The following is a 13,789-nucleotide window of genomic DNA, read 5'->3' on the forward strand; positions in this document are numbered from 1 at the left end:
GGAGCGCACTAAAGGTGAGTAGCTATTTTTGCTATTTCACCGAAGTTATAGTTTTCGTGTATCGGTGTATAGGTTTCTGTTTTTATACTGCTCATTATCTAGTTTTATTCGGCGTCGTGTTCATCGTGTTGTTAAAACTTTAGTGAAATATCGGAATTGTAATTTAACTGTCGAAGTTGGATTCGGCGCGTCGTCGCGAGCCCAAAATAAGGAAATGGTCCCGCCGCATCGCTTCATCGCTTTTTTTAACTTTTTTTCATTTCGCGGTGGGTTTGAATTGGTGGCCTGACCGTTGGGATGGGTTGTAGGTGAGGTCTTTGGAGATTGGGTCTTTGTTGGAAGCTCGGAGAGGAGCATCAATGGCGGCACGCCCAGACGTCCTCTAGTAAATTGATTTTAACTGTTTTTGATTGTTTTGTTGAGTGTTTTGTTGGATTAAGGGTAGTTATTGGTTGTGTGTGTGGTGCTGTCGAGTGGAGCTTGAAGAACCATTAATGGTGGCCGAAATTTATGTCCAGATCTAGCTTTGGAGAAGTTTAGATTTAAGGAATTGAGGTTTATGCCTTAATTAAAGTTATAAGGTTTTTGTTTATGAGTCAAACCGATGTGATGAAGTTGGAGGAGGAGCTAGAGCTTGTGGTGGTCGGTTTTGGGTGGCTGGAGGAAGAGAATTGGGGAAGAAGGTGAACTGTTGGCCGGCAGGGCCTGGGGCTTGGGCTTGAGGCTTGGGCCCGGTTTTGTCTTAAGTTTTGGGCCATTTTAAGATTAAGTTGGTTGGGCCAAAAACTAACTAGTTTTCTTGGGCCAGTTTCATTAATGTGTTGGGCCAGTTTTGATTAAGTGTTGGGCCATTTTCAGTTTAGTTTTTGGGCCGAACCCATTTGTGTTTTGGACCAATTTAATTAAGTTTTGTTTGGGCCTTTTCCAATTAGTTTTCTTTGGGCCGGTTTCTAATTTATGTGGGCTGGTCCTTATGTCCCCAATTGGATCAGGTGGAATAAATAAGTTGGTTTTAGACTTTCGAGTTCTAAGGTTTGGGCTTGGCTAGTTGGGTCCGAATCATTACCTTAGTCATGAGCCCATGAGCCATGCATTTTGACCTTAGCCATGAACCATGGCTATGACCCCGAACCTGTTGAACATGGAAACGACAGTTTGACTTCGACCATGATGGTTGACTTTGACTTTGACCAGGGTTGACTTTGACCAGTTGACCCAATTTGACCTTTTAACTCGGATTATGATTTGGGTTATTAAGATAGGTCTAGGGCTATTAGTATACTTGACTTTAGGCTAAGACCTCTATATATACGTGTGTATGTGTATTAACTACTATGTGATTTTGCAGTATTTTATGATATGCAACGTTATGACACTAAGACATCTCTGAAATTAATAACGCCAGAAATAAAAAAATACAGGAATCAAGATACTCATTCGTTCTCTAAAATGATATATAAAATAAAGTTCAATAATGCGTAAATAAATTTACCGCACTCTTTTAGAACTCTCCACGCCTCAAGTTTTGGAATTGAGTTTTTTGACTGTTGATGTCATAGGTTAGGTGGGCATTTATTGAATGTGTCATAAATGGCCCGTTAGCATTATATATGGGTATTCATTGAATGTGCCATGAATGACCAGATTGTTTGGACTACCCTAGAGAGGAACTAAGGTATTCGCCTTGCAGGTTAGTTGTGTTCCTTGAGTGTACGGTAATGTAGGGTTGGGTATTCCTTGAATGTGGCGGGAATGACCTAAGGTACATAGGTTGTGAAATATGTGTATAAGAAAAGTAATTGATTAATTAATAAGAGAAATTAATTTGATTGTGCGAGTGTGCTTGGGTTTACTTTTGAATACCTATAGGATATCGACAAATGTTAGAAGTTCTAACTTTCTTTTGCAGGAGGGTAGGACTTAATAATATTTTTGTGCAGGGACGCGGTCCTACCCTTATACAGCAGTGGATATCGGTAAGTTTTAATGCAATGTTTTAGATATTAAAACAAGTGATTTGAATGAGTTAATATAATGGAAGTTTTGCTTGGGAAGACACTATGCCGATTGAAATGACGGAACTACCTGTCTTCCAAGCTGAAAAAGATTAAGTTATGGGAAAATATAATGTGATTGTTTGGATAATTAAAGTATGATAATGTTTATATGTGGTTAGTCTACTCATACCAAGCAAATTCCATTTTTGTCAACCCATGTTTGCTTTATTTTTAACGTGGGTGTGTTCTTAGGAACACAGTGGAAGGCGATGGAAACCTGGCGTGTGATTGGGATTCTCGCCTGGAGCAGTCTGGGAGTTTAGTTTATTAGGTCTGATCTTTTGGAAGGATGTAATAACGTAGGTTACATTTTTATATGACATGAGAATACGATGTTGGAAATTGTTATTCTTAAAGTTTGTTTATGTTTGTATTGGGATGGAAGAAAGTTTTTAATAAAGTGATAGTTGAGGAATTTGGAGATTTTTGTTGTTAAGTTGATCATGTTGTGATGTGGGTTTTAGGTTTTGACATGTATTGTATCCACCCCATCATAGCCTGGGTTTTTAGACAATTGAACCAAGTGATGTTTGAGATATTTATATTTCAAATATTCATTTTTTTATTTGTTTAGAAATTCGGGCTGTGACACCTACACTGGAGCTGGTGGTCCAAGGTCTGTGATATATCAGGAACTTTTGGTCTGCAAGGGTGTCAGAAGCTACAACTACTAAAGGTCGAAGTGGCCTCGGATTCTATGAGGGGCTGTTAACATCTTGAAAAAACAAGAAAGGGAATTATGGGACTGCAGAGTGCTCATACGTTACTGTTGCTATCAATTGTTACAAATTAGTGCAGACTATTGTCGTGTCCTCTGAAGTTGAATAAGTCTTCTAGTTGTTTAAGTCTAGAGTTATTTTCGGAGTCTGACTCGGTATGAGTTTTAGTAGTTGAGAGTATTAGGAGTCTTAGTAGTTGAGTATCTTTAGGAGAAAGTCCTGCTAGTAGTGGAGAGTCTGCAGATATAAATAAAGACTGTGTAACTTAGTCATTTATCACTTGAACATCATATTTTATTTTTTATTTCATTAAGTAATAAACCACAGGTGTTTTTCATTGTTGCTTTATCATCTTCTTCACTTAAGTACTTGATTTCTGACATGGTATTGGAGCCAAGTTACTAAGGTGTTTGTTCGTGTTACTAAGTGAAGCTTCGTCTAGGAAGTTTGTTTTTCTCTTTGTTTTTCTTGTTCTTGTTTGAAGTGGTCATAACATTTCCAAGATGAATGTTGGCAACGGTGCTTCTCATGCTATTGTGGACAAGCTGGTTGGTAACAACTACAACTATTGGAAGCTTTGTATGGAAGCTTATTTACAAGGGCAGGATTTGTGGGAGCTTATAGCTGGTGCTGAAATGGTAATTCCAGAGGACACTCCGCAAAATGTTGATTCAAGATGAAAGTGGAAGGTCAAGTGTGGAAAAGCTTTATTTGCTTTGCGCACATCGATTAGCAAGGATTATATTGAGCATGTTCGTGATGTGACGTCACCAAAGCAAGTGTGGGAGACACTTGAAAGGCTGTTCAGTCAAAAGAATACAATGCGGTTGCAATTTTTAGAGAACGAACTTGCTGGGACGACGCAAAGTAATCTTTCAATTCCAGAATATTTTTTGAAAGTTAAGAACTTGTGCTCTGAAGTTTCAGAGCTGGATACAGAGGAGCCTATTAGTGATGCACATTTACGTCGTTATCTTATTCGTGGCTTGCGACAAGAATTTATGCCTTTTATTTCTTCGGTGCAAAGATGGGCAAATCAACCCTCGATCATTGAGTTAGAAAATCTGCTCTCAAATCAGGAAGCATTGGTGAAACAAATGTCCAGCAAACCTCTCTCTCAGACAGATGATGTTCTATATACTAGAGATTAAGGGTGGGCAATGGGCCGGGTCAGGCTAGCCCGGTCCTAAACATTTAAAGCCTTTCAGTTATTAAGGTCGGGCCAGCCCGGCCCTAAAGTCCCCATAGGGCCGGATCGGGCCGGGTCATAAGTCTAGATTGCAAGCCCTGACCCTACCCTAAGCCCTCTTTAACAGTTTAGGGCCGGGCCTATATATTTTCTTCTTTTTACTGCATCAATTTTAAAACTCATTTATATTACAAAAAATTTTCAAAGATTTGCAAACTCAAAGTCCCACCACTTTGAAATTTGAATAACAACCAATCTAGTAATAATTCTTGATAAGTCCAACAATTTAAAATGCATATCCACAATCTAATAAACTGAAGTACATAGAGACTCATATTTATATTTCAAAATTACAGTTAAAATGCACAAGACACATTTTGGAATGAGCTTTCACTGACATAAATCCGTTATTTCTTGTACTCAAATCTCACCAAAATTACATTTAACATTGAAGAACACAAAGACAAATAAGAGTATGGAATGAGTTTTTACTGACGTCAACCTATTTTTCATTAGGCTAGTGCCCAGTGCTCATTATTGTTCTTGGCAACTAGGTTAGACAGGGAGTTGTGAGGTGTACGTGAGTTGTGAGATAGAAACAATTAGGTTTACAAGTTTTTATGATATAAGACAAGTTATTAGAAGTACCCATACGGTAAGTGATAAATTACAAAGGACAGTGTTATTTTAATTGAAAATATGTAACAAGGAGTTGGATAGTTTTAGTTGTGTATTTTATAGTGAAATTATAACTAGGGCTTGGTTAGGGCTTAGTTAGGGTCGGGCCTATGTTTCAGAACCTTAGCCCTGACCCTGCCTTAGAAGGCATTAGGGTCGGGTCGGCCCTGCCCTAAACTCTGTGAGGGCTTTAGTTGTAAGGGCTTTATAGGGCTTAGGGTCGGGTCGGTCAGGGCCGGGTTAGGGTCGTTAGGGCCAAATTCCCACCCCTACTAGAGATCAAGGCAAAAGCAGGTCTCCTTCGAAGCATGTTTCAGTCGAAAGCACGCAAGTTAGCTTTGAGGGGGAGACTGAAGGTAATATGAAAACCTGTTATAGATGTGGATAGCCGGGACACTTCAAGCGTGACTGTCGTGTGAAGGTGACCTGTTCTAGGTGTGGAAAATCAGGCCATATAAAGAAAAATTGATGGGTAAAGCTTGCTGGTGTGAATGCAAATGTTGTCCATGAAACTACAGATTTGGATGAACCTAAATGGGAGCAGTGTTTCTCGTTTGAGGTTATAAATCAGCCAGATAATATGGCTTCTATTATGCACAAGACTGACGCAAACACAGATGATCATGGCTGCATTGATTACAAGAATGAGTGGATCGTTGATTCGGGTTGTTCACATCATGCTACTGGAGATGTCACCTTACTTTCAGATGTTTGTCCACATGAAGGGAAGTGAGTTATTGTGAGAGCTGATAATTCATTACATCCGGTAATGAAAGAAGGACATTTCACTATTAAGGGTGATAGCTCAAATGATGGAGGAGTTGCCCTCAAAGATTTGTATCATGTTCCAGGCCTAAAGAAGAATCTCACTTCAGTTTCTCAAATAGCTGCTTCGGGTAAGTATGTTCTTTTTGGTCCGGATGATGTACAGATTCTTGATAATATGCAGTATGTTGCAGCTGATGTTCTTTTCACCGGGAGAAGGAAGAATTCTTTATATGTCCTATCTGCTAGTGAAGCATATGTTAGAAAAACAAGCCAGAATACTAGCCCTTCAGTTTGGCATGCTCAGTTCACGTTGGCTATCAGTTGTTGCAACAACTTTCTACACAGAATCTGCTTGATGGTGTTCCTTTCTTTAAGGATTTAAATACAGATGTGGTATGTCCTGGTTGTCAATATGGAAAATCTCATCGGCTTCCTTTTCAGAGATCGACGAATCGAGCTTCTACTTTATTTCAGTTGGTTCATTCAGATTTAATGGGACCAACAAGAACACCTAGTTACAGTGGCCTTCATTATGTGATGATTCTGGTGGACGACTTCTCTCATTTTACTTGGGTTTATTTTCTCAAACAAAAAAGTGAAACTCTTTCTAAGTTTATTGAGTTCAAGTTGCAAGTAGAAAAGGAGTTCTGTCTAAATATAAAGTGTCTTCGAATTGATAATGGAGGTGAATACATGTCTGATGAGTTTTTCATATATTGTAAGAAGCATGGGATTCAGCGGCAAATGACCTGTCCAGAGACGCCCCAGCAGAACGGAGTGGCTGAACGGAAGTTGGCACATCTCACTGCAGTCTGTTTGTCCTGGTTGCATGACAAAAATCTTCCTAGGGAGCTGTGGGTAGAAGCTATCCAATGTGCTTGTCATGTCATTAATCGGTTGCCCCCCTGGCCAGGTAAAGAAGTATCTCCTTTTGAATCTCTTTACAACCGTAAGCCACATGTGAGTTATTTTCGGGTGTTTGGTTCCCTTTGTTATGTTCATGTACCAAAGAGTAGTCGAACTAAACTTGATCCCAAGGCTAGAAAGTGTGTTTTTGTTGGCTATGATCCCCGAAGGAAGGGCTGGCGGTGTATGGATCCTAAAACAAAGTAGTTTATTGTTTCTCGTGATGTGGTGTTTGACGCGGTGTCGTCATATTATATTGCTGAGCATGTAAGGAGTAATATTACTGCTCTTGAGCCATTATTTAGCGATATTGCTAATGGAGAAAGGGGGAGCACCAGTTCCTTATCTGAAGGAATTGTCTCACACGATGCAACTGATATTCGAAGGTCAATAAGGGCAAGAAGGCAGCCTGATAAACTCAATGATTATGTGGTTAAGATTAACTATTCTAGTGTGATCTCTTGTTTTCTCATGGGGTTGACGTGTGATGATGAACCTAAGTGCTATAGAGAAGCTCAAGGAGAAACTAAATGGGAAGCTGCTATGACTGAAGAAATTGAGGCTTTGCATAAAAATGATACATGGGAATTAGTACCAAAGCTAAAGGACGCTAAGGTAGTAACTTGTAAATGGCTCTAGCTACAAGTTAAAGAAGAAGGTCGATGGGACAGTTGATAGGTATAAAGCACGCTTGGTTGCACGCGGATTTTCTCAACAATACGGACTGGATTATGAGGAAACATTCAGTCCAGTTGCTAAGATGGTGACAGTTCGAACTATTTTTTCATTATCTGCATGCCATGGATGGAACCTGTGGTAGCTTGACGTGAAGAACGCCTTCCTTTATGGTGATCTAGACCGTGAAATTTTTATGAAGCAGCCCCATGGATTTGTTTCACATGAGTTCCCTAATCATGTATGTCGGCTCAAAAAGGCGTTGTACGGCCTCAAGCAAGCTCCACGCGCCTGGTATGGAAAAATTGCACAATACCTTTCTTTTTGTGGCTTCACTTCTTCAAGCTCAGATCCTAGTTTATTTGTCAAGTTTACTTCGTCCATGTACACTATACTTCTTTATGTAGACGATATGATTATCACCGGCGACAACAATGCTGAAATTTCTCGTCTTAAGGATGAGTTGTCTACAAGGTTTGAAATAAAGAATCTGGGAGAGGCTCACTCTTTCCTTGGATTAGAAATTGTCAAAACATATGGGTACTTTGTCTCTCAAGAGTCTTATGCTACAAGTTTGTTGAATCGTTTTGGCATGGGAGATTCGACACCGATAGCCACTCCCATGGAACCACAACTCAGGTTACAGAAAATTGAAGGTGAGCCATTGAATGATGCCACCAAGTATCGTCAGCTTGTGGGTAGTCTATTTTACCTAACTATCACAAGACCTGACCTAGCATACTCTGTAGGAGTTGTGCCTCAATTTATGGATATCCCATGTGTTGGTCATTTGGTTGTAGCAAAGCAAATCCTTCGTTATGTGAAAGGCACACTGCAGTTTGGCCTTCTCTATAAACCGAATGTACCCTTTTCATTACATGGCTTGGCAGATGCTGATTGGGCTGGAGATGTCATAGATCGACGCTCAACAACTGGTTATTGCTTCAGTACCGGTTCTGCTGCAGTCTTTTGGTGTAGTAAGAATAAAGAAACCGTAGCTCTTTCAAAACACCTGAAGCGGAATATGTGGCAAAGAACTATGGCTACTCAGGAATGCATATGGCTTAAGCGACTACTTCAAGATATTGGAGTCACTTTAAATTCTCCAATACCTCTCAGTTGTGACAATGAAAGCACGATCAAGTTAGCTGGCAATCCGGTGTTTCATGCTCATACAAAACACATCGAGATTCATCATCATTTTGTTCGGGAAAAAGTTTTAAATCAAGAGATTGTTTTGCAGAAAATAGGGACAAATGATCAAGTTGCTGATGTGTTCACCAAAGCGCTTCCGTGAGCTAAGTTTGATAAGTTCCGTAGTGCTCTTTATTATTGTTGATAATAATGTCCGCACTAAGGGGAGTGTTACAAATTAGTGCGGACTATTGCGGTCCTCCTCGAAGTTGAATAAGTCTTTTAGTTGTTTAAGTCTAGAGTTATTTTCGGAGTCTGACTCGGTCTGAGTTTTAGTAGTTGAGAGTATCAGGAGTCTTAGTAGTTGAGTATCTTTAGGAGAAAGTCCTGCTAATAGTGGAGAGTCTGCATAGAGTCTACAGATATAAATAAAGACTATGTAACTTAGTCATTTATCACTTGAACATCATATTTTACTTTTGATTTCATTAAGTAATAAACCACAGGTGTTTTTCATTGTTACTTTATCATCTTCTTCACTTAAGTACTTGATTTCTGACATCAATGAGATCATTAGGCAGTTTGTAGTGCCAATGCAGTACATGAATATAGGGAAGCTAATAGTGCTGCTAATCATCTTGTTTCTCCAGCAACAACTGATCATCTTGCTGCTCTAGCAACTGATCATGATCTTGAATTTGTACCACTATTTTCAACTCCCATGTCCATGTGGGCGGGGGCGGGGATGACACTATTTATTTGAGAACTAATGCACGTTGGGGTGTTTTTCATTGTTACTTTATCATCTTCTTCACTTAAGTACTTGATTTCTGACATCAATGAGATCATTAGGCAGTTTGTAGTGCCAATGCAGTACATGAATATAGGGAAGCTAATAGTGCTGCTAATCATCTTGTTTCTCCAGCAACAACTGATCATCTTGCTGCTCTAGCAACTGATCATGATCTTGAATTTGTACCACTATTTTCAACTCCCATGTCCATGTGGGCGGGGGCGGGGATGACACTATTTATTTGAGAACTAATGCACGTTGGGGTCTGCCTCAGTGTTTAGAAAACTGGACCGGACCGGTGGTTGAACTGGGGTCCGACCGGAACCGGTAAATTTTCGGTTCGGTTCAGTTAAAAGTTGAGTTTATAGTCGGACCCTCGGTCTAAGCTTAAACTGTGGTTGAACCGGCAAACCGGTTGAACCGGTTCAATTCTAAACCGGATCATCCTTATATAATTTTTTTTTTTGAAAAATTGATAATGTGAGGAGTTGAACCTAACACCTAAACAAGATAATCCAAACTCCAAACCAACATACTACTATGTATTTCTTGTATAAGAAATTTATTTTGATACATAATACCAATTAATATTGAATTAACACATGTATTTATTCATTTTATTATTGTAATTATTAAAAAATTTACTAAATAAACATAAATCGGTCCGACCGAGTCGAACCATGGTTGAATCTGGTTGAACCATTTTAACAAAAAATCGGTTCGATTACCGGTTCGGTTTTCAAAACATTGGTCTGCCTTAACCCAAAATATATTCGGAAGAAAAACCATACTTAACAAGTAAACAATTCAACCGACGAACGTTCATAATAAGACGCAACTAGAAGAAAAGAAAATAGTAACTGTAAGATACAGCATTTCACACAATAATTAAACCAGAAATCCTCTAACCTCCGCAAGGAGAAATTGATCACTGTGTAACTAAGAAGAAACTCTGAAAAGAAAATTACTTGAAAATCAAAATAAAGAAGCTGACGAAGTGGGCAAATACTAGATTACATCACATATAAAACACAGGTTCGAAACGTGGAGCCATGAGTACTTCGAGTGGTGTTGCTTTCCAGCTTATCATTCCCAGAGTGGTAGACATGTCGATGTTTGCACCCGTTGGAGTCTTCAACTCAAATCCGTGAATAATTCGAGCAAGCACCAAATGCATGACTTGAAGAGAAAATGAGACACCAGGGCACATACGCCTACCCGATCCAAATGGAATTAATTCAAAATTCTGACCCTTTAAATCAACGTCCGTCTGGTCATTGAAAAATCTTTCAGGTTGAAATTCTTGCGGGTCCTTAGGCCATACATTTGGGTCTCGTTGTAACTTCCATAAGTTGATCCATAGTCGCGTACCTGCTGGGACACGGAAGCCACCAACTTCGCAATCCTCACTACACTCTCGTTCGAAAACTGGTCCTGGTGGGTACAGTCGCATCGTTTCTTTAATGATGGCTTGGATATAGGGTAGATTTTTGATGTCTGAATCGTCTACTTGTCTGTCCTTCCCAACTTGTGTGTCCAATTCAGTTTGAGCCCTTTTCAGCACATGCTTATTATTTAGTAGCAAACAGAGGACCCATGTAAGAGTTACTGTTGTAATGTCGCACGCAGCCAGGATCATTTCCTGTACCATATAATATAGACATGTAAGAAGTTTTATTTTAAGATCAATGTTAAATGTGGCCGGTCAACATCGAGCACAATCCTGTGACAGTGTGACTTAACCTTTTTTGCATTTGTTTGTTTTTAAAAGGGCTAGCAAAGTCGGTAAAACTTTTGGGTTATAAAAGACAACTTTGGGTTGTTAAATTTGATAGTGCAAGCTTTCATCTTTCCGCATGTTATGTTCACAATTTTATAGTGAAACACTATCTTGTACTGTGAGGCAGCCGTATCAGTTGAGGAGGCCTGAGCGAAGTACTGGGCTTCCTTGCTCTGACCAATTGGTAGTTTTTTGTGAGTCCTAGCCACTGGTGTCGTGGGCAGTTTTTGAACAAATGCAACAAGGGGTCTGCGTAATATACATCATCAACGGTGCTTGTGCTGACAAATATGCTAAGTTGTGGCTCCCCATACGTAAAAGTGATATTTCGAACATGTCTAAGCCAAGGTTATGCAAAGTGAATTGGTACGCCGGTAGCTAATACTTCAAAGGGACATAAAGGGAGATTGAGTGGTAAGGCGCGCCAAAAACGTAATCCAACTGAGCCATTTTCAATAGCCTGTCTCTATTACGAATATAATCGAATATAACGTCCTCTCTTTTTGGTCTAGATGATTTTTCTCTATTCTTCCTTCGTCTCATAATCGGATATAACTCTATTACGAGTAGCGTCCTCTCTTTTTGGTCTCGATGATTTTTCTCCTCTCTCACGCGAGCTGTTGAACTCTTCGAACTGTTTTGAGTCACCGAATGATTAAGAAAAACTATGGAGGAGACCAACAACGTGTTGCACACGTCGATGGAACCAAAATTGTTGGGGGAGGCTGAAATAGAAATGGGTGCTTGAATTTCTCCAATTCTTTCATTATTTCATTTTATTTTTACTTTTTTTGTGGGAGTTGAGACTTTTGAATAGAGTGTATAATTTTATTTAGGGTGAACTAGTGTTACCCTCCTACTAGATGAGCCAATTAGGATTTCCCCCTACTAGATGGGAAATTAGGGTCTCCCCCCTAAATACACACAAAATTTTTTTGGTCAACCCACTTTAACTTTTTTTTTTGTGTGTATTTAGGAGGGAGACCCTAATTTCCCATCTAGTGGGGGGAAAATCCTAATTGGCTCATCTAGTGGGGGGTAATACTAGTTAACCCTTTTATTTATAGGAGACACTGAGATAATTAATACTAGCCGGGGCTTTCTGCCACATTGGCTTGTCGGGTGATCTTGACATCTAATGGTTGTTCTGATCAAGGACCGGGACGACATACTATACTTTACTGGGTGAACTAGTGTTACCCCCTACTAGATGAGCCAATTAGGATTCCCCCTAGATGGGAAATTAGGGTCTCTCCCCTAAATACACACAAAAAAATTTCGGTCAATTAGGGTCTCTCCCCTAAATACACACAAAAAAATTTCGGTCAACCCACTTTGACTCTTTTTTTGTGTGTATTTAGGGGGGAGACCCTAATTTCCCATCTAGTGGGGGGGAAATCCTAATTGGCTCATCTAGTGGGGGGTAATACTAGTTAACCCTACTTTACTTGTCCATGACACTGTCAATTAACTGGTTTAAGTGCATGGCTTGACGGCTTGTACAGATTCACTTAAATATTGACTAATCTGATCAGATTGTGATTCACATACCTGGACAACAGCCTTGATTAAAGTATCAGGATCGTCACTTTGTAATTGGTTCTTCTCCATAATCGATAACATAATGTCTATAAAGTCCTCCTCCAAGTCCTCTTCATTTACATTTACAAGGCCTCCAGTTCCAGCTGAGACTGCCACCCTCTTTTGACGATGTTCCAAAACCCAGCTCTGAAGGACGGAATCCAGTTCTTTGGCTGCCCGCTTCATAGCATTGTCCAGTCCTCGCAACCGATCCAACCATCCTAAGTAAGGTATCGCGTCCGACAAAGCCAGAGTATCCATAAGACTACGTGTTTTTTCCATCACATTCTTGTACCTTTCAACTTTGGAAGCAAAATTATATTTTCCAGATACAATTCTGGTAATCACATTGAACGGAATTTCAAGTAACCATTTACTCATATCCACCAATACCAATGCATTATCGTATTTTCTTTTCGTCCACAGCTCGTACAGCTTCTTAAAACAAGCTTCCACCTCAGAAACCCTTTGGAGCTTAAGCATTTCAAGACGGTGATGTGTTAGAAGATTTAAAGTAATCATCTTACGAAGCTCACGCCAATAAGGTCCATAACGTGAGAATGAGACACTGTCTTCATTGTAGAACATGAACTTGATGGCTTTGTGAACTGGACGGCTGGAGAAGGATTTGTCGTGTGTAGTGAAACAGACCTTCACCAGCTCCCAACTACTCACCACCAATATTGGATGCGTACCAACATGGATGGTAAAGGCTGGGCCATATCGATCGGCTAGTTCCCCAAGCACTCTATGACACGGTTTAGGGCCACTTATTAAATTGAGATGTCCAATGAAAGGCCATGCACCCACTACTTCAGGTGCCTTCTTGGTCTTGATCGTGTTTCTACTTCTCTTCTTAAAGATATAGAAGATAACCACTATGAAAAAACTAACAATGATAGGCGCCGGTACCATTGAAGTTAGTAGCCATTGCTGAAGTGTGGGATTGTGCATTGGTAAAGATGGAGATTTTGCATGTATGTGACTTAGAGTGGGAATCGAGGAGTTAGTCATGGTGAAAGATTACTGTTCCTACGACTTGTTTGGAGAGCAAGTAGTGTATTTTGGTAGCTAAAAAACCTTAATTTATAGAGGTCTCTTGGTTCAAACGTTATATGCGCTCCAGAACTCCCCTTGTCTTCTTCCCAACGCCGCATTTGAATACAAAACCTTGAAATGTAAGGGCAATCTACGTTACAATGTTCACAAAGTCCTTGGGAAAAACACAAAAAGTATCGTGCCAAAGTCCTGATTGTTTTGTTGTACACTTGTACACACACCTACTCTGCATGCTCAAGAAATATGATCACGCGGCTTACACCAAGAAATATGATCACGCGGTTTACACAAGATGTTGATCGCTTAAAATAATAAAATATTTCAAACGTTATATGCGTTTCAGAACTCCCCTTGTCTTCTTCCCAAGGTATCATCCATCAATTTCATTTTGTAGTTGGACCGATGCATCAGCAATTCAGCAGGATCGAGATGTACTGTTTGATTAAACTC

General features: G+C 39.8%; 1 protein-coding gene across 1 annotated transcript; it reads right to left on the minus strand.

The window, feature by feature from the left end:
* Nucleotides 1-9,718: 9,718 nt before the first annotated feature.
* Nucleotides 9,719-13,344, minus strand: LOC147514373 (methyltetrahydroprotoberberine 14-monooxygenase-like). Its single transcript, XM_086582586.1, has 2 exons — nucleotides 12,251-13,344; nucleotides 9,719-10,561 (listed from the first exon to the last, which is right to left on the minus strand). The coding sequence occupies exons 1-2, from the start codon at nucleotides 13,292-13,294 to the stop codon at nucleotides 9,938-9,940; spliced, it is 1,668 nt and encodes a 555-aa protein (XP_086438712.1). The 5' UTR covers nucleotides 13,295-13,344; the 3' UTR covers nucleotides 9,719-9,937.
* Between the last annotated feature and the right edge of the window lie 445 nt (nucleotides 13,345-13,789).

This window comes from Coptis chinensis, chromosome 2, assembly GCF_015680905.1.
Source record: "Coptis chinensis isolate HL-2020 chromosome 2, ASM1568090v1, whole genome shotgun sequence".
In the NCBI taxonomy this organism is placed as follows: domain Eukaryota; kingdom Viridiplantae; phylum Streptophyta; class Magnoliopsida; order Ranunculales; family Ranunculaceae; genus Coptis; species Coptis chinensis.

Coding starts and splice junctions, on each gene's coding strand:
- LOC147514373 (XM_086582586.1), bottom strand. CDS start 13,294: ATGACTAACTCCTCGATTCCCACTCTAAGTCACATACATGCAAAATCT. Junction 10,562..12,250: donor TAATCAAGGCTGTTGTCCAG/GTATGTGAATCA, acceptor TATATGGTACAG/GAAATGATCCTGGCTGCGTG.